At 37.5% G+C, this 20,413-nt stretch overlaps 2 protein-coding genes across 17 annotated transcripts in view; one reads left to right on the forward strand and one right to left on the reverse strand.

Moving 5' to 3' along the window:
- The window catches only part of DCP1A (decapping mRNA 1A), a 50,356-nt gene extending 37,714 nt beyond the window's left edge, over positions 1–12,642 (reverse strand). The window contains exons 1-3 of the mRNA XM_019724259.3: positions 12,474–12,642; positions 9,305–9,345; positions 6,893–7,020 (exon numbers count right to left, since the gene is read on the reverse strand). Coding sequence (XP_019579818.2) covers positions 6,893–7,020; positions 9,305–9,345; positions 12,474–12,608 — 304 coding nt within the window. The 5' untranslated portion in view covers positions 12,609–12,642. The remainder of the gene's footprint in view (positions 1–6,892; positions 7,021–9,304; positions 9,346–12,473) is intronic.
- CACNA1D (calcium voltage-gated channel subunit alpha1 D) overlaps positions 1–20,413 on the forward strand; it is a 427,078-nt gene that overhangs the window by 1,379 nt on the left and 405,286 nt on the right. The window lies entirely within an intron of this gene.

Raw genomic sequence — 20,413 nt, forward strand, 5'->3', positions numbered from 1 at the left:
AGAACTAACTGTCCTAGTACCATTTCCTGAATAGAACATTTCCTCTCAGCAGTTTCTTTTGATGTGATTGATGGGAGAGATTTAAAATTACTGACCCAATTATTTTATTGTGAGTCCATTCGAATGTATTTATTCCTGAGTAAGTTTTATTACACCATATTTTTTCCAGGAAACTGTCTGCACAGTCTAAGTTTTAAACTTTTAGGCAAAAAGTTCTTTATAGTGGTTTCTGGTTTTTAAAAAAATGTGTTCTCAACCTTCAGTTGCAATATATACATAATACATAATTTCTAATATTGCCTATTATGTCTCCTCTTACTCCTTTTGTTGTTGGATCAGTTATGTTATAGGGAGAGTTTTATGATAATTTTGTGGATTTGTTCTATTCCAATTTCTACTTTCTGCAATTAATTTCTATTCATCTGTATTTTCCTTCAATTTAACTCAGATTTCTCTTTTTCCTAAGTTCTTAGATTAGGTGGCCTACATGTGGTAATTTTTATAAAATTTTAATATGTACTTGAAAAAAATACAAATTTTCAAATTTCTGGAAGCGGGGTTCTTTATATGTTCATTAGCTCAAGCTTGACTATATTGTTTAAGTATCCGACAACCTTAATGAAATGTCTGCTTTGTCAATTACTGAGGTGGCCTGTTAAAGTCTCCCACTATAATTACGGATTTTTAACATTCTATGTATATCTGACATATACTAGGTACAAACCACTTTGGAATTGTTTTATCTCTAGATAATTTACTCCTTTTATCATTGTGTGGTAGCTTTTATCCCTGATGATGTTTTTCTACCTTAGAACCTATCATGTCTGATTAACAAAGCTACATCATCCCTGTTTGGTTGGTTAATAGTTGCCTGATATATTTCATTCTATCCCAACTTTCAACCTTTCTAGGTTTTCCAGTTTTAAGTTTTTTGAAAACAGCATTATTGGCATATTGTGTCTTTAGCCAATCTCAGTATCTGTCTTTTAACTGGCAGGTTTAGTTCACTTAACATTTGTTTTAAATACTGATTTATTTATGTCTGCCATTTTATTTTGGGCTTTCTATTTCCCATGGTTTCTATTTACTTTTTTCCAATCCTGGTTCGTACTGGTTTAAAAGTTAGGACATCCTATTTTTATTCTGCAATGGTTTCCCTGAATCTTTTGAACACGCATAGCTTAATTGAAAAGTCTATGGTGAATCAGTTTCTCTTCTCAGTTTTGGGATGCTTTAGGTGTGAAGAACTTCTGTGTCATTGCTGTCTAGTATTTTTGCTTTACCTTTTTAATACCGCTTCTCAAACTAGTCATTTCATTGTTTTATACAGTCAATATTTATTTTGATTTCCCTCCTTTTCTTTGCTCATTATTGTTTCTTAAAACTCAGTTGTACGAGGCACATTTCAAATGTTCAATAGCCACATGTGGCTAGAGGCTACTTTATTGGACAGTGCTGCTTCAAAAGCGCATACAGCAAGGGGCTGTTGGAGACAAAAAGTCCTATTTTTGTTGAGAAAGTCTTTATTTTGTTCTCTTGAATTACTGAATTGTTGGCTGTTCTTTCCTCAGTACTCTGAAATTTTATTCTACACTCAGTAGCCGCAACTAAGTATGTTGTTGTTGGTCCAGCTGGTGCTCTTTGCAAGCAATCAAACAGCGTTTGGTTGTTGCTGTCTCTTTGCTTTTGATGATTTACCATAATGTGTTCAGGTGTGTATTTGTTTCTATTTATTATGTTTGGGGACTTATTCTACTGCTAAATCTGAGAATTATCTGGGAAATTCTCAGTCATAATCATAATCTCTTCAAAAAACTGCCTCTCTCTAAATCTATTTTATCATTCTGAAATTCTTTTCTGTCATATGTTAGACTTTCCAGTTTTATCCTCTGTCATATTTTTCATTTCTTTCCTATTCTGGGATGCATTCTGGATACTTTCCTCAGATGTTTCTTCCAGTTTCCCAATATACTTTCCAGTTGCTGAGTCCAGGTAGAGAGTTTATTTCAATAATTAAAAATTTAACTTCTAGAAGTTCTGCTTGGTTATTTTTCATACCTGTCATTTTATTTTATAATCTATACCTGGCTAACCCTTCCGTTGTTTTGTATACTACCTTCACTGACTATGAATTATTTCCTTGTACAGTTAGTACTTTTGGACTTATTACTGAGGCTTGTCACTGAGATCCTGGGGTAATTTGGGTTAAGGATGTCTGGCAAAAGTTCAGGATTGATTTTAAGTTAATTTTTTGGCCTGGGTAAGAAATTATACCAAACGAATGGTAGAACTTGAACTCCAAATATGAATGAGGGAAGGCTCCCGGTTATCATTTTAGGGGAGACATCTTCCCTCTAACTCACAGCCCGGAGTGAGACAGATTGGCTTGCCTGTCATTTCCCTCGGTTGCTGGATCTGTATCTTTCTAATTTATTAATATGTAACTCCGTAGGGGACCTGGCTGTATGCTGGTATGTGTGTCTCAGCTTCAACTATGCATCTCATGAAGGTTCAAGTTTTTGTCTTCGGATCCCACGTGAATATAATAGAGTCCTTACATTAAGGAGAGCTCCCCATCCCCAAAACCCCTAACAGCGGCAGCCAGTGTCAACTCACAAGCTTTCCACTGTAGCTTTTGGTCTTCACTTTGATGCTGGCCCACCACAATGTCCGCTATTCCCTTTTGGACTAAACTATTCATTTAATATTTTATATGGCATTTCTAAATGTTTGAAGGAAGATTTTCGGTCATGATATTGCTGGATAGAAGGTGAAGGATATTTTCCTTGACATACCTATGTCATAGAACTCCTAGAAGTTCAGAGTCTACAAAGAACAGTTTAATAATCCAGTTTGTAAAGTGGATTCTATTTACAAATGAAAAGAGAAGATCAGCAGATTGGTGGTAATGCATACATTTACACAGCAAAAGAATTATGTTTTGTCAACTAATCACAGATAAAATTAATGCTCTTATTAATGTTTTTTAAGGAGACTAAAACATTACATTAATACAAAGTTTTAGCCAGGAGGGTACTATGTATTCCAGTATTCTGACAAAAATGAACACCATGCAGATGGGTACTCGACTTATCGGAGTGATCACTGTGTAAGTTATATAAATGTTTAATCACTATGTTATACACCTGAAACTAATACAATATTGTATGTCAACTATAATTTTAAAATTATTTTAAAAAAACGAACACCATAACCTACTGATCAGAATTGCTTACACTGAGTTTTAAAAAATTTGTACCCTCTAAGATTTCCCATTTTAACATATATATTTTTTCAACTTGTTATACCTCCGGCTGCCTGATAATGTCCCTACATCTGCAAATAATATCTGTAAAGATAAACAGAGTCCCTAGTTTGTCACGGTGCTAGTCAGAAAGGATGGGAAGAAGCATCACGCTGTGGGCTTTGGGTGGGAGAAAACCTGGTGAACATCAAAGTCCTTATGACTCACTAAGATCATGTGGCTTAAGTCCAAGATAGAGACACTCTATAATGTTTTATATTTGTAAGTGTTTGACAAGATATCTTCACATACATGATGCCCTTTTACCGTAAGACAAGCAGGTCCCATCAATGGTTTAAGTGATTTAGCCAATGTTACAGTCAGTAAAATGGACTGGAACAGAATTCTTGTCTGCAAAGTGAATTCCATGCCAAGAGTGTCATCGTGGCAAAGCCACCCTCAGGGGTATCTTCTGCAGCCTTTCTATCTAGAAATCATTTATAAATTTTAAAAAGGAATGACTAAATGGCAGGCATAGAAATCTAACCCAAAGCTTCCCAAGTGCTTGTTCGATTCAGGTATGGCACAACCAAAGGGTGTGTTTGAGCATGGAGTCATGCTTTAGACCGGAAACGTTCAATATGGTAGTCACCAGCATCATGTGACTATTTAAATGCAAACTGATTCAATTAAATAAACTAAAAGAAAGAAATTTCCTTGGTTGCAATAGTCACATTTCAAGTGCTCAACAGTCACATGTGGCTGGTGGCTGCTATGTATGGGACAGTATGAATACAGAACATTTCCATCATCAGAGATCTGTGGGACAACTATGCTCTGGAATGGGGATAGACAAAGCGATTTTACTGTTGCAGCGGAGGAGGAAGAACAACGACTTTGAAGCTCAGCAGATCTAGATTTAAATTCTGGTTATAACCTTTGCGACTCGAGCCAGTTTATTACCTTCTCTGGCACTTCTGTTTCCTCATCCGTAAGTCGGAAATCAGAAATAAGGTGCTGGGAATATCACTTCTGCTCAGTAACTACAGAATCTGCAGTCTCTCCAACCTTCACTGCAGCCCCACTGGGGTCCTGTGGCTGCCAAAGGCCCTTGCACAGTATATAGAAATATACTCCTTCCGAAAGAGTCAAGAAATCACCAAATCTAAGCCTTTGGCTAGAGTAAGCATTTTCTCTATAAGATTTTACCTTTTCTTGGGGGTGGGGGAAGAAATAAGTATTTTGTATAAATAAAAAATAATAAAACAAAATAAACAATTTAGAACTGAAAAAAGTTATAGTTCAATTTTCTATTGTAATAACTCTAAAACCTGATTTGAGTGAAAGAAGCTGGATCTGAAGGTTTAACTTGAGTAAAATGGGTCAGGTGTCTTGGTGGTATTTCCCACAAGAAAATGACAGAAGAGCAGCTACAGAATCAGGTATAATTACCTATATACACAATCAGACACTAATTAACTTTTTATTTAAAGAACAAACCCCTAAACAACTCAATAGCGTGCTGACCTGACAAGACTGCTTTCTACTCTTAAGACGAGACAGACAAAACATATCATTTCTCAAGAAAGGCCTTAACACTTCCAGAATCATTTTATGCTGTCTTGTTACTTCTCCCCGATATGGCTATTCCTTTAACTATTTTCTCCAAGCTCTTCTTCTAGACTGTTTCTAATATAACCATAGTGTTGCACTTGACCTCTTTGGGCCTTCCTCTGTCTGAAAACAAGCTGACGTGCTCTTGCATTTCTAATTAGCAATATCAGAAACTTTAAGGCCCGTAGGAGGTGATTCAGAGCCTCCATTAACCAGGGAATGGAATGACCTGGTTAAGTGAGTTTTCTGTTTCACCAAGAAAACCTTTGTTTCAACCTCTTGTTGGAAATCTCTTGAAAATAATATGTTAGTATACTTTTCTACTCAAGAATATTCTAATTAAGATAATAAACACTCCTGATGATTTAAAGTCTCACCATTACAATCAATTAACCTATGCTACTACAGTGGGGTTAAAGTTGTAGAATGCTGACATTTTTATGCTGACCCCAGATTACACTCAAATTATGTGCTAAATTTTCACAAACTAAAACGTTAGCTTGTTTTCCTATAATTTGCTTTTTCTTCTATACATGGAATACAGAACTATTTCCAGGTAATTGAGGCTCTGATTAAATTTTGGTTAATTATGGTTCGATTATGTTTGTGTTATGTTGCACTTTCAACTTTCTAAGAAACTTTACTTGTGAAAGAAATACAGTATGATTCACTTCAGGCTTTTGTTAAATGGTAATTACATCTATGGGCCTCTGATAATTTTCTCTATTATTTTAATTATGAAAACTTTTCTTAGAATCAATACCTACATTAAGTTTCCAGGTAGGAAAGAGCACAGTTAAGACAATTTCTCTTAAAAAAAAAAAAATTGAATCTGTGTTCCTTTGCAGAATTTCCCCTTTAACAGGACGTTCAGCACACAGAAAACAGCCACCTGAATAATTCTACTGTTAACATTAGTTTAAATAAATCCATCTGAACTCACAGATATTAAAGAGCATTTCCAATATGTCCACAGAAATGAAAATCTCTGAGAGGTACTCATCTGGACAAATAGTTTACTGAAACGTCAAGAGACAGATTCTATTTCACTCTGATACTTAAAAGTGAGCTAGGGAGAAGAATTTGGGGCTTCTAGCTTCAAAACAGACCTTGGCATTTTTCATTCAGGGAATTAAAAGATGCATATTTCTAGTAGCTTTTTGTATTTTATACTTAAGACATTCCTTCAATACTAGTTACCTCCTAGTGAAGTGAAATTCCAACAGTCACTTTTACTATTTAAGTCAGAAGCAACATTTCTCTCCAGTAATGTCCTTAGATGAGTTACAGCAGCCTTCGGTCCTCACTCATACCTTCACTACCCATATCAAAATACAGGAACCAAATACCGAATATGTTTTAGTACATTACATCTTGAAAGGGCCGCTCTAGCTTTGCTGACGGCAGCCAGACATTCTTAGAGTCTGTAAAATGCCTGAAAGGACCCTACACTAAGCAGCAGGAAAAAAGTTATCCTCACTCTCCAATGGAGTAGCTGCCACTCAACTCTGAGTCTCAGTTGACTTAAATGCCTGCTTACCCCACATAAGTTATTGTGCCATGAACACTAAAGTACAGTATCTCTTCGCCCAGTGCTTTACCTAACAGACACTCAACAGGTGGAAAAATACCACTACGAGGGCAAAGATAATACTTTCTTGTGGACAGAAATATCAGTGTCTGTCCGCATCCTGTCTCTCTCAAACTAAGTCCTGTCTCAGGGGCATGGGCAGCCAATAACTGTCACAAGAAAACAAAGGGTGAAATGTACCTTCATAAAACAAACAACAGGAATATAATGTAATGCTATTATGGAATAATATAGTTAACTAAAATAATATAAGTTACTGTATACAAAAGTGTGTTTCAATTTTAGAAGCCCAATTTAAAAGATTTGCTCTCACTGAGAGACTCATTTATAACTATAAGAGTATAGACCGAAATTTTTTTGTAACTCCAAAAATAATGTGCAGATAGAAACTAAGTCGATTTTAATTGTAAATATATGAACTGTAATAAAACAGATATACTCACAGCTTGCATTTCTATATAGAAGAAATGGTTCATGGAGCTGAAATTCCAAATCTTTATTCACTGGTTCAACTAGATTGTGCATATTCAATCGATTCACAATGGTAAAACCATGGTAAGGAGAAGCTGACCTTAGAGTTAATAGAAGAAAAAAATCTGTAGTTACTGTTTGCAGAAATGTTATTTCTTTATTTCCACTTCAAAAAGTACATTATTGCATTACACATATTATTAGCACTTAAAAGTGTAAACAAAAAATTTAAGTCCGATAACCCTTCTCCTCTCAGAAGCTTCCAAGAACTCAGTCCCTTAGCAAAAAGGCCCAAGTCCTTGTTAAGGCCACAGGCTTTAGCTGATGCCCCCGCACCCCCTTCATCTTACCTCCTACACATCCTCCCTTGCTCCTCCTGCTCCAGCCACACTGAGAGCATCTTGCCACTCTCTACAGACACGCTTCCACCTAAATAGCTCTGCCCAGAATCTAGTTACCTCATTTCGCACAAGCCTTTGTTCAAATGTCATTTTCTCAATGAGGTCTACCTGAGAACTCCTCTTTTTAATGCTCCCAACCTGCTCCCAAGTTCAATACCGCTAACCCTCCTCTTTCTTTTTCCATACTCTTTACTTATTAGTTTTTATACTTACTGTCTTTCTCCACTAGAATTTAAGCTCCATGCAAATCGGGTTTTGCCTTTTTCCCCCAGATGCATCCCAAGATAGACACATGGATGTTTAATAAACATTTGCTCAATAAAAATGTAATTTATCTTAAATATGATACAGGATTGGTTATAATGACCGTCTGTCACTACAATAATGATTTTTCCTGCACCCAATATATCTTTCCATAGTTCTCTTGAGTTAGAGAGAAAATGCTCAAATCCTACAATAAGAATTGTCCTTGGTTCCCGTATCAGGATGGTTTAGTACATGATCCTTTAGACATTCTTCACATGTATGTAACACTCCTTTTTTTAATAAGAGTTTATTGGAGCCAAAATGAGTACATATGCCAGGAAGCAATATTGCAAATGCTCCCCTGTAACATGTTCGTCTGTGTACATGGGAGAGATTTTATAATCCTGTTCTACAGATTAGGAAATAAACTCAGAATGATTAAAGCCTGTGTCTACACAAATAACACAACTAGGATTTAGCTTTAGGTTTTCTGACCCCTAAATCCACGTTTCTTTTATGCTAAGGTCTCTGCAAAGTGATATTCAGACATCGTGATATACCTTTATCCAAAGTATATAAAATGTTCTCACATTTCCTAATTAGAGTTTCTTTGATCTCCTTTTATTAGAATCAAGACCTAACAAGCGTTCATAAATTTTATTAAGTCAAGTCACTCGCTACACTAAATTTCACATTTTCTATAATTAGTGGATCTGTACTATAACAATAAGGCCAGGAAAGTACTTTCCAAGTATTACAGATACCAAAGTTCTAACAACAGTTGAAAAGTCTCTAGTGATTTATAATGTTATGAAGAACAATGAAGGAGGTGAAGGGATAAAGGCATCCCCCCCCCAAATTTAGAGAATATTTGACAAATTCTTATTAACATCAATGGAGAAAGGCAATCATTAAAAGGTAACGCACAATACAAAAAATAAAATAAAAATAAACTAAAAAAAAAGGAAAAGAACCAGATGTCAGTAATAATTCCTGTTGAGTCCCTAAGCTTTAGAAACCAAGGAAAGGAACGTGCCCCAGTCAGAGCAAGACTTAAAAGGGATCCAGGAAAATAAGGAACTCGTGACTATCATATCCTGCAGCTCCTAGGGGCCACACAACTTGCAATTAGCAAACCAATCATGTTTTAAGATAATTAATTCTCAGAAAAATTGAAAATAAAAAAATGTGCAATTATGCAGGCTTTCTAAAGGAATCTCAAACTAAAAATACACATTATTAAAGACAATGTACACAAACCAGAACTTTTGGGGGAGGGTAGGAAAGGGAACAGAACCAGAGTCATAGAAGATAACCTCTCATTTCATAACCATAGGAACAGTGGGACTGACCTTTCAACTATATTGTTTTATAGAGTAGTCCATGTATTATATTTTTCTCAACTATGTATCTTCTTTTCTTTTTTTAAAAATATGGTTTGAAAGGAGGAAGGCATCTGTTTTAGACTCATTCATTAACAGAAAATGTTTTCTATTTCAAGATGGCTCTGCTATGTTCCTAAGTAAGTTCTCGTTCTGTCTATCAGGAATCACAAGAAAGCTCACAGAGGATGCTTGGTTAGGAGCTCAGCCAGGATGAAAGAATACCTGAAGGGTCAAGCTGGAAGGTTCCAAAGACAAATGTACAATAGGGCTGAACCACTTCACATGACATTGTCACCATTAGATTAAAATATATATATATATATATATAAAAAATTTCTTATAGAAAGCTTACCTTCGATATACAAATAAGGTCCCTTCTATATCAGTCTTCTCCTACAATAGACAATGAGTCAATTAGTTTCTCCCCCCCATAATCCAACCCCAAATATTTCCAAAAGAGAAGAAATACTTCATGTTTAAGAACAATTTATTTACACGGGACATGAAGTAGTACAGCATAGGAAATATAGTCAATAATATTATAATAACTATGTATGGTGCCAGGTGTGTACTAGACTTATCAGGGGGATCACTTTGTAAACTACATAAATGTCGGACCACTATGCTGTAAACCTGAAACTAATATAAAATAATACTAAATGTCAACTGTACTTGAAAAAAATAAGGCCAGCTCAATGCTGTTTCCAAAACAAAACAAAACAGAAAAGATCAACTTATTTATTCTAAAATTAATCACTTTTGAACAGGTCAAGTAAGTCTCTCTCACCACAACTACTGTTACCAGATTTTTTGGTATGCTTTCCATGCTATTGATGCATATTAATGTACATGCAATGTTCAATCCAGCAACATGCCTGTATCTGCAGCATTTTTCTTTTACAAATTTTAAAGGAGAAAAACCTAGACTTAGCTTTCACTTTTTAAAGCAAAAACGTTTTAGCCAGATTTTTAATTTTTAAAAAAATAAATTTTATTGGGGAATATTGGGGAACAGTGTGTTTCTCCAGGGTCCATCGGCTCCAAGTCTTTGCCCTTCAATCTAGTTGTGGAGGGCGCAGCTCAGCTCCAAGTCGGGTTGCTGTTTTCAATCTTTAATTGAACCGGCAACCTTGTTGTTGTGAGCTGGTGCTCTAACCAACTGAGCAATCCAGCCGCCCCTCCGGAAGCTCAGCGGCAGCTCATTGTCTTCAATCTAGTTGTGGAGGGTGCAGCTCACTGGCCCATGTGGGAATCGAACCGGCAGCCCTGTTGCCCAGAGCTTGGGCTCTCACCAACTGAGCCATACGGCCTCCCAGATTTTTAAATTTTAAAGCAAGATCCTTGGTTCAGCAATTTCTTCACTTGTAAAGTTTCTCAATTTTAGTAGGGGAAAAAAAGGAAATTTTATCGTATGGGATACTTTGTTTCATCATTGGGGGATTTGGGTATACCTTCACTGAGTATCAAATGTGGTCAGCTAAGAATTACTGTCAAACACAACTAGTTTGTTATTTTTAGAACTTTGTTGAAGCATTATGAATACTGAAACAATACTCTGGCTTAATGTAATTATTGTAGGTTTTACAAACAATTAAAAAAAACTTTTTAGCTTAAAGTGAAATGTTTTGATTAAGAAAGTACAACTCACAACCTTCTTTAATTTGCTGTGACAAGAGTGTATTTAGGTCTTAAATATAGTTGACAATATCTTAAAAAACAAAAACAAATAACCATATTAGTCTGCATTTCAGTCCAGATAGGGCCCAAATATTTTAATGTAATCAACAAATTGTTAGAAAACTTTATCAAATTGAATTTGTTGGGATAAAAAATTAAAAAAAAATTATCTTGATTTCTTCTAGGAGTATTGCCCTAGTTTATGTATCATCATGGAACTTTTCCTTCCTAAGGATTCAGAGGCTTTTTCTTGACTTTCAGTTTTGTTAAGTTATTAGTATAAGAAATTGGTAATCAACTGTCTCACAGTGAAAGAAAACATGCCCAAACGAAACACTGTGCAGTCACAACTCACTGTAAAATAACAGAGAAAAGATTTTAGTTATGCTCTATGTGCCATAATCCAAATGAACAAACAATGGCAGCTTATTTTTCAATTTAGGTTATTATGGCTTGTATTTCTATTTTTAAAGAACTCCACAATTAACATTCCAAAAAATTCAAAGTCTGTGAAAAATTAGAAAAACTGGTTAGTAAATCAATCCTTGCCCCAAGTCTTCAACATTTGTCTGCAATCCATATTTCACAAATTTGTGTGTAGATCAAGAAAAGAAAAACGATTCAGAACAATTCAAACTAAGGCAATGTCTAAAACGGCTACACTTAAAAAAAAAAGAAATCTGTAATTTTGTTCTTTGTGGCTTCTCATACCTCTTCCAGGAGATCAAGGAAAGAAGAATATAAAGCAAGATATTTTGACAACTGTTTTCATCTGAATTAAAAATGCCAAATGATTTTCACAAAGTTACTGTATAAATATAACTTATATCTGTATTATGTTGTAAAGGACATACTATGATGATCATCTTTCAGAGTTTTGTTAGTATAAGAATTTTGTTTCTTACTGAAAAGTGAACATCAATAGTTTATGAATTCACTCCATCAAATATTTACTGATTATTTTCTAAGTGTAAATATAAAGCCTATAGCCGAATGAGCTAATTAAGAGTCAATCACTAGAAAACAGGAAATTGTGTTTTGAAATAACGAAAGAAGCTTCAAACGGGTCAACAAATCAGTTCAGTGAACAGACTGTAACTTTTCGGATCCCCTCCCGTGCAAAAAAAAGCTTAAAAGTATTTAGTCTGATGTGAGATTTTGGAGGTGACCATCACCAGCAGCATAAGTGGAATAAGACACATTTACAGGGTCTCTTTTCCAAAGGTTTCAAGGGAATCCAACTAATGTGAGAGCCCTTTTTCTAAGTGCCTTGAATTCTTTCCCAAAACTCTGGAAATACAGTGTAGTTGGATAAAAGACGGACTTATCCCCACTTCGTCTTTTCCAAGAATTGAAACTAATTGGATCTCAAGCTTTAAGTCCAAATGACTTGTGCGAAAGGGGCTCTTATTTACGTGTTTGGGGAGGGGGGAAGGAGGAACGTTTACTTTATAGATTATGTATATGTAATTTAATTAATGACCCTCAAACCCTCCATCTTTCAGGCATCTTTCTGACCCCACCGGTCTCATATCCTCTAACACACCTGCGAAGAAGGCAGGTCGCCCACATCCCCGGACCCGACCCCAAGGGGAGACTGACCCTCCTCCAATCCTCCCCTCTATCGGCTTTTCCCCCGGATGTTTTGGGCCTACTTCTCTAGCACCTCTCTCCCAATCCCGTGCCCCCAACACCCTTCAGGCGCCGGCCAGGCTCTCCTCCAGCCCCTGGAGGCGTCTACGCCGCCTTGGCCTCCAGCATCGCCCCCAGCCCAGGGTGGTCCGCGCGGCCCCTTTAAGAGGCGGCAGCCCGGAGGGCGACCTCAGTGTCCTAGCGGCACTCACCCACTGGTTGGCCTTGGGACAGAAGGTGTATAGAGCGACCTGACCAGTAAGGTCTGCGATGCTGGTGATGTAGGGGTCGTGCTGCTTCAGGGCCGCTAAGCTCATCTCCTGCCCAGCTCGACTCAGCGACTCCATTTTGATTTCCGGAGCCGAGCCCCTCTGAGGGGGCGGAGTCGCGGACAGGAAGGTGCCTTCGAGGCAAAATTCCCCCAGTGCGTCAGGGCCTGCAACTTCCGCCTCTCCGCTGGGCCTTGCAGCGGAGCGCTACGTTAGCTATTATGCTCCGCTGCGTTCATCCCCCGGGCACCAGGTTCCGGCGTCGTTGGGTCCTAGGTCCCCAGCCATCTGTCTCCGCGTACACCTGGCAGGCGGGTGTCCAGGCGCTTCCTTTCCGCGGACTAAACTGTCCCGACGTCCGGAACAAGGTTGCCCGCGAGTTTTCTCCGAGCTCCTGCCGGACGAAGCTGGAGACTGACGCGGGCCTGCTTCGGCTGGCTCATGGGAAGGGCCCGGGGCGGTAGAACGAAAACCTCGCCGTGGCAATGCGAGGCTCCCCGGGCCGTTTGGAAAGCACAGAGAAGCGGGGAGGTAGGAGGGAGAGACCCAGAAACTTACCCCAGATCTAAGATCCCACTAGATCACTACCGTTAGCAATTTGGTATTTTTCTGAAAGAAAATTTTGGAAAAAGCCAAACTAATAATCATGTAACTGCACAGGAGTGTCTTGCTATCCATTTTTGCTCCTTATTTTCCACGTCTGAATCCCAGGTAAATCTTTACATCCAGTCTTGGGAAGAGCCTGGGAAGGCTTGAGTTTGTCGTGCATCATTTAAAGCTTTAAAAAATTAGCTCATTCTTTTAGTAAACATTTCTTGGACATTTTAAGGCATTTTAAAGAGCTAGGTACTAGCTAGAGAAGAACAAGGTGTAGAGACGTGTAGGGAGCTCTGTGTCCCCCCCCCCCCCCTTAAAAATTTTTTTTAAATCGAAAAAATACTCCAATGGAATAATTTTTCGAAATAAAAACCCCCCATAACATATGTATTGTTTATGATTTTACATCCCAGGATGATTTCTTAATGGAAAGAGGATTCATGTCTTACATTCTTTTCAGAATCACATAAGAAGCATGTACACAAATGCAAACAAGGAAACAGGTATTATTCATTAAGCAAGTATTTATTGAACTCCTAACTACATATGAACTGGTAACCCTTTGGAAGCCTCAAAGACTGCTTAAGACAACTACTTGGCTCTGGGAGAAACCCCAAGCAGTAGGACAATACAAGGAAATTGGGACAATGTTAGAGATGGTTCTCTTGAACCTAGAGGATGGAACCACCGACTCCATCTGATCAAGAAAGTCTAGGAAGGCTTCATGGAGGAGGTGATGTTTGAATTAGTGCTTCAGGAATGAGTAGTAGCTCCTTTCATTTCACAATCCAATGGTGAGGTAGAGAAAGTGTGGTCATCCTCATTGGACAGATGATTTAATTGAAGCCTGGTGGGGAAATCACTGGCTTAAAGATCCACATGAGTCAGGGGATCTGGTATAAGAATCCTGGGACTCCTCCCTTCTACCCCACAGTCCTTTTCTCTACAGCATGGCTGCCTTTCTTCCTCCTGAAGACACAGCTGTATACCTACTTTCAGACAAACATTTGAACAATCTGTACCCTAATTAAAACAACAACATCCATTTATGATTAAAACACTTAATAAAATAGGTGTAGAAGGAAAGTACCTTAACATAATAAAGGCCATATATGACAAGCCCTCAGCTAATCTCATAATTAATGGTGAAAAACTGAAGCCCTTTGCTCTACGTTCAGGAACACGACAGGGCTGTCCCCTATCACCTCTGCTTTTCAACATAGTATTGGAAGTCCTTGCCAGAGCAATCAGGCAAGAGAAACAAATAAAAGGCATCCAAATCGGGAAGGAAGAAGTTAAATTATCACTCTTTGCAGATGACATGATGCCATATATAGAAAACCCTAAAGACTCCACGAAAAAGCTATTAGAAACAACGAATACAGTAATGTTGCTGGCTATAAAATCAACGTACAAAAGTCCGTTGCATTCCTATATACAAACAGTGAAATCTCAGAAAAAGAAATACAAAAAACAATTCCTTTTGCAATTGCAGCAAAAAGAATAAAATACCTAGGAATAAACTTAACCAAGGATGTGAAGGACCCATATGCTGAAAACTGTAAGACATTTTTGAAAGAAATTGAAGACACAAAGAAATGGAAAGACATTCTATGCCCATGGATTGGAAGAATCAACATAGTTAAAATGGCCATATTACCCAAAGCAATATACAGATTTAATGCAGTCTCCATCAAAATCCCAATGGACTTTTTTAAAAAGAAATATAACAAAAAATCATCAGATTTGTTTGGAACCACAAAAGACCCCGAATAGCCAAAGCAATCTTAAGAAAAAAGAACAATACTGGAGGTAGCACACTCCCTGACTTTAGCTTGTACTACAGGGCTACAATAATCAAAACAGCATGGTATTGGCAGAAAAACAGACACATAGACCAATGGAATAGAATTGAGAACCCAGAAATAAAACCACATAAATACGGACAGATAATTTTTGACAAAGAAGCTAAAAACATACAATGGAGAAAAGACAGCCTCTTCAATAAATGGTGCTGGGAGAATTGGATAGCCACGTGCAAAAGAGTGAAACTGGACAGCTATCTGTCACCATGTACCAAAATTAATTCAAAATGGATCAAAGACTTAAGCATAAGACCTGACACAATAAACTGCACAGAAGAAAACATAGGTACTAAACTTATGGACCTTGGGTTCAAAGAGCATTTTATGAATTTGACTCCAAAGACAAGGGAAGTAAAAGCTAAAATAAATGAATGGGACTATATGAAACTTAAAAGCTTCTGCACGGCAAAAGAAACCATTGACAAAATAAAGAGGCAACCAACTGAATGGGAGAAGATTTTTGCAAACAGTGCCTCTGATAAGGGGCTAATACCCAAAATATACAAGGAACTCATGAAACTCAACAACAAAAAAACAACCCAATTGAAAAATGGGCAGATGACCTGAAGAGACATTTCTCCAAAGAGGACATACAAATGACAAATAGACATATGAAAAAATGCTCAACATCACTAATCGTCAGAGAAATGCAAATAAAAACCACAATGAGCTATCACCTCACCCCAGTCAGAATGGCTATCATCAACAAGACAAATAGTAACAAGTGTTGGAGAGGCTGTGGAGAAAAAGGAACCCTCATACACTGTTGGTGGGAATGCAGACTGGTGCAGCCGTTATGGAAGGCAGTGTGGAGGTTCCTCAAAAAATTATGAATAGAATTACCATATGACCCAGCAATCCCTCTCCTGGGTATCTACCCAAAAAATCTGAAAACATTTATACATAAAGACAAGTGTGCTCCAGTGTTCATTGCAGCTTTATTTACAGTGGCCAAGATATGGAAACAACCAAAATGTCCTTCGCTAGATGAATGGATAAAGATGTTGTGGTATATATACACAATAGAATACTATTCGGTGGTAAGAAAAGATGATATAGGAACATTTGTGACAACATGGATGGATCTTGAGAGTATAATGCTAAGCGAAATAAGTCAGACAGAAAAAGCAGAGAACCATATGATTTCACTGATATGTGGTATATAACCCAAGAACAACAAAAAAACAAGACAGACAAATGAGAAACAGAAACTCATAGACACAGACAATAGTTTAGTGGTTACCAGAGGGTAGGGGGGTGGGGGGTCGGAGATGAGGGTAAGGGGGATCAAATATATGGTGATGGAAGGAGAACTGACTCTGGGTGGTGAACACACAATGGGATTTGTATATGATGTAATACAGAATTGTACACCTGAAATCTATGTAATTTTACTAACAATTGTCACCCCAATAAATTTAAAAATAAATGAATAAATAAATAAATAAACAAAAACGAACAAACAAACAAAAACAAAAAAACCCATACAGTATAGGTACTTTTTGAATAGGTACAAAATTCAAAGGTGCACCTGAAACTGAATTTGGTTTTTTCTTTCTAAAAATTATTATTTTTTTATTGAGGTATAATTGACATATATTAGTTTCAGGTGTACAATATAATGATTTGATATTTGTATATATTGCAAAATGATCACCATGATAGTCCGGATAACATCGGTCACTATAATAGTTACAGTTTTTTTTCTCATGATGAGAACTTTTAAGATCCACTCTCCTAGCTACATTCAAATATGCAATACAGTATTATTAACTATAGTCACCATACTGTACATTACATCCCTGACTTATTCATTAGTTGTTTTTTTGTACATAGATTTCCTAAGATAATGTAAGACATCTTTTATTTATTATTTTTGATTGAGCGGGGCTAGACTAATGAAGAACACCAAGCTATTTTAGAAAGTTTTCATATTCAGAATAGAAAATCCCTTCAAAATGCACGTTTCCGTGCCCCAAAACATGTTAATGTCTTTAATGCCCTATATAGCTCATAAAATTTTTAAAGAGAATGTGATAATTTGGAATTTGAAAATCATCGTCGCTTACTATGAGGTCTGATTTTGCCTTACATTTGTCAATCAAACGTTAAGTCATTTCTTTTTATTTATTTATTTATTTATTTATTTGTTTATTTATTTATTGGGGAACAGTATGTTTTTCCAGGACCATCAACTCCAAGTCAAGTTGTTTTCAATCTAGTTGTGGAGGCCTCAGCTCACTGGCCCACAACTGGGCCCATGTGGGAATCGAACCTGTGACCTTGGTGTTGTGAGCACTGCGCTCTAACCAACTGAGCCAACTGGCCACCCTGTTAAGTCATTTCTTGTGTCTTGCAGGTAATAGGCTCTGAGAAAGCAGAGATTCACCTTAGTCTATCAGGTCCCCAGTACCTAGCACAGCCCCTGGCAGAGTAGACTCAGTAAGTGTTAGTGAATGAATGTCCTTTTAAAACCCAGCACCTTTAAGAACATAGAAGAGACTAAAAAGAGGTGGGTGCCTGGGATCAGAGGTGGGGAGGAGTCTTAACTCTGCACTGGAAAACCTTTGGTCACTTTTGACTTGTGTTTCATGTCAATTATTTTTTTTAAAATACAAATAATTTAACATATGAAAAGGTAAACTCCAATCATCCAAACCCCACATCTCTCTGACGGGGTGGCTTTGTAAAAAAAGAAAACTTTCCATTTAAAATCATGGAGTCTAAGGTAGAATGCTAGAATCCTAGTCAGAAGGTCAGTGTTTTAGTTCCAAATCTGCCAGCTGTGTAACTTTGTCAGTCACAGACTTCTCATTTCTCCAGTGTAAAATCCAAAGTCCTTGCCAGGGCCTGGGAGACATTCCTCTGTCCGGCCTCCTGTTGCCTTTCCATCTCCATTTTTCCATGAATTGCGCTTTCAGTTATTCCACCCTATGCTTCCTAGCCTCCAACCTCCTTGCTATTCCCATATGTACCCCAAATGAGTCATGCCTCAGGGTGTTTGTACTTGTTATTCTCCTTTCTGGAACATTCTTCTCTCTGATATTGCTGATATCCTGTGGTCCCTTTCCTCACTTTCTCATCAACATAAGAATGTCCAAACCTGTAGAGAATTTTTGTAAGAGTTTACTCAAGCCAAACTGACGACATGCTGGGAAGCAACATCTTAAATGCTCTGGAGAATGACAGTTTTGCAGTTTCTTTTATACATTTAGAATTAAGGAGGGGATGGAAAAAAGCTTACAAGAAGGTGGGAGAAAGCAAGTTACAGAATATCGTGTTTCCCCGAAATTAAGATCTAACCAGACCATCAGCTCTAATGCGTCTTTTGGAGCAAAACTTAATATAAGACCCGGTCTTACTTAGAATAGGATAGAATAGAATAGAATAGAATAGAATAGAATAGAATAGAATAGAATAGAATAGAATAGCATACTGGGTAGTATATTAATTTTTGCTCCAAAAATGTGTTAGAGCTGATGGTCCGGCTAGGTCTTATTTTTGGGGAAACACAGTAGTTAACAAAATTAAGTGCTCCCTTGAAGGGTCGGGGGAAAAGAAGATTACTTCTGGCATTTCAAAGGTGTGTTAACCCAGATGCACAAGAACAATGGACAGGGCTGGCTTGAAAACTTTTTACTAAAGAAGTTACAGGCCTGGGGCGTGACTACGCACACTGACCTGCCCAGTTAGAAATTTATGATCAGATCACTCAGGTTACTTTCGGTTAGATTTATTACAGCACCTCTTTTTCGTCCACATTCTTCATAGCACTTATCTACAAGTTGCAATTTTTAAATTTACTTATGTTTTGTCTGTCTTGTCAGTTCAATGCAGCAGGAACCGTGTCTGTCTTGTTTACCATCACATTCTCAGTGCCTGGCTGGAGGCAAGATCTAATACCTGTTTGTTGGAATGTTAGGATGTTTTTTTCTTTATTGCATAAACCTGAGAGAAGGGATGGTTGTTTCAACTTCACATCTAACAAAGCATTTGTTTGTTATAAGTGCTAAACAAGTAATAATGCCTGATTTGCTCGTATTAATATATTTTGATTCTTAGGCTCTATGCCTCCTGAAGCAAATACAGTTTTAATATAGTCCAAAACAATCATTCAGCACATTTTCAACCTTGTAGATTTCCCCATGTTTAGTTTTTCTCCTTCCCCATCTCCCTTCTCTTCCTCTTTTCCCTCTCCCTCTCTGATTTTAAAGATCTTTCTAGAAATATCTGCTTATTACTGTTTGTCATTTTAGGCAGAGAAACCAAGCTAGCTAATTTTCCCAAGGTCATATAATGATTCATTTGCTGAGTTGGGATTAGCATCTTCTAGCCTTGGCTTCCAGGTAGATCATGTATCTTGCTGCCATTCTGCCTGGCACACTCTTAAATTACACCGACCGCACGTGAGTGAAACTGGCTATTCTTGTGCTGCTGTCTCACTACTGATATTTGTTTTACATGATCGACATCCAAAAGGTTGTGGACGTACCATAAAATCCATTACCTGGTCCTTAGCAGATGCTTAGGATGGTAGTTCTTTTCTTCAGTTTCTCTAGAAAGGTCTCAGACCTCTGTATTTAAAATGTTACTTTATGGAAGTATTTTAAAAGGTGCTAGATGTTTTCTAGAATCACATTTATGATTGTGAACTAGTTTAGTCTGTCAGTTCTGGTGCAGAAGTACTAATGCTTTCAATCAGGAAGAAAGAAATAGCTGTTCCATTTGGAGTAATGTAACTAGAATAAAAGAATGTGGGATTAGGACACCATTTAGTTTATCCCTTTATTGCCAGGAAAGATTGCATTTAACATAGAGTTCTTGATAATGCTCTTTGGTGGAAAGTTCTGTTTTTTACTGTTATTTAACCCAATGTAACTTTTCAAATTAACAATAGCATAGCAATGGCATAAACAATAGTATATTCAACTGACACACTGCTTACCCATGGAACTCAAATGCTTCATCGGTATACATATTCACAAACTCAAGATTGGTGTATGGATGTAGATAATAGTTACCCATTTGTAAATGAAGGAGCACAGAGGTACAAGGTTAGTTGCCTTGCCAATAGCGGAAATTGTTTGCTGTTCACCAGCAGTCCTTTAATATGTTTCCATCGTCTTAGGCACACAGCTAGGCTTCCCAAGCTCCTTTGGGTTATGTTACCAAATTGAACAAGAGTTCATCTGCCCATGTGCACAAACTGAAAGCAATGTATCAGCAGGAGTTTACAGTGGAGAAAAGAACTAGTTCATTAAGATTGGCGCCAATCCGGAGAACATGTGAGCTCATGCTCCAAAATCCCCGACTCTCCAATGGCTCACAGACAAGAGGCTTCATAGAGCAAAAATCATAAGTCATCATGAGTAAGAGGTTTGGGGTTGTGAAACTGATTGGTCAAGAGTGAGGTATGGGCAG

Source organism: Rhinolophus sinicus, chromosome 5, assembly GCF_057876585.1.
Source record: "Rhinolophus sinicus isolate RSI-liver-muscle chromosome 5, RSI-T2T, whole genome shotgun sequence".
Lineage (NCBI taxonomy): Eukaryota > Metazoa > Chordata > Mammalia > Chiroptera > Rhinolophidae > Rhinolophus > Rhinolophus sinicus.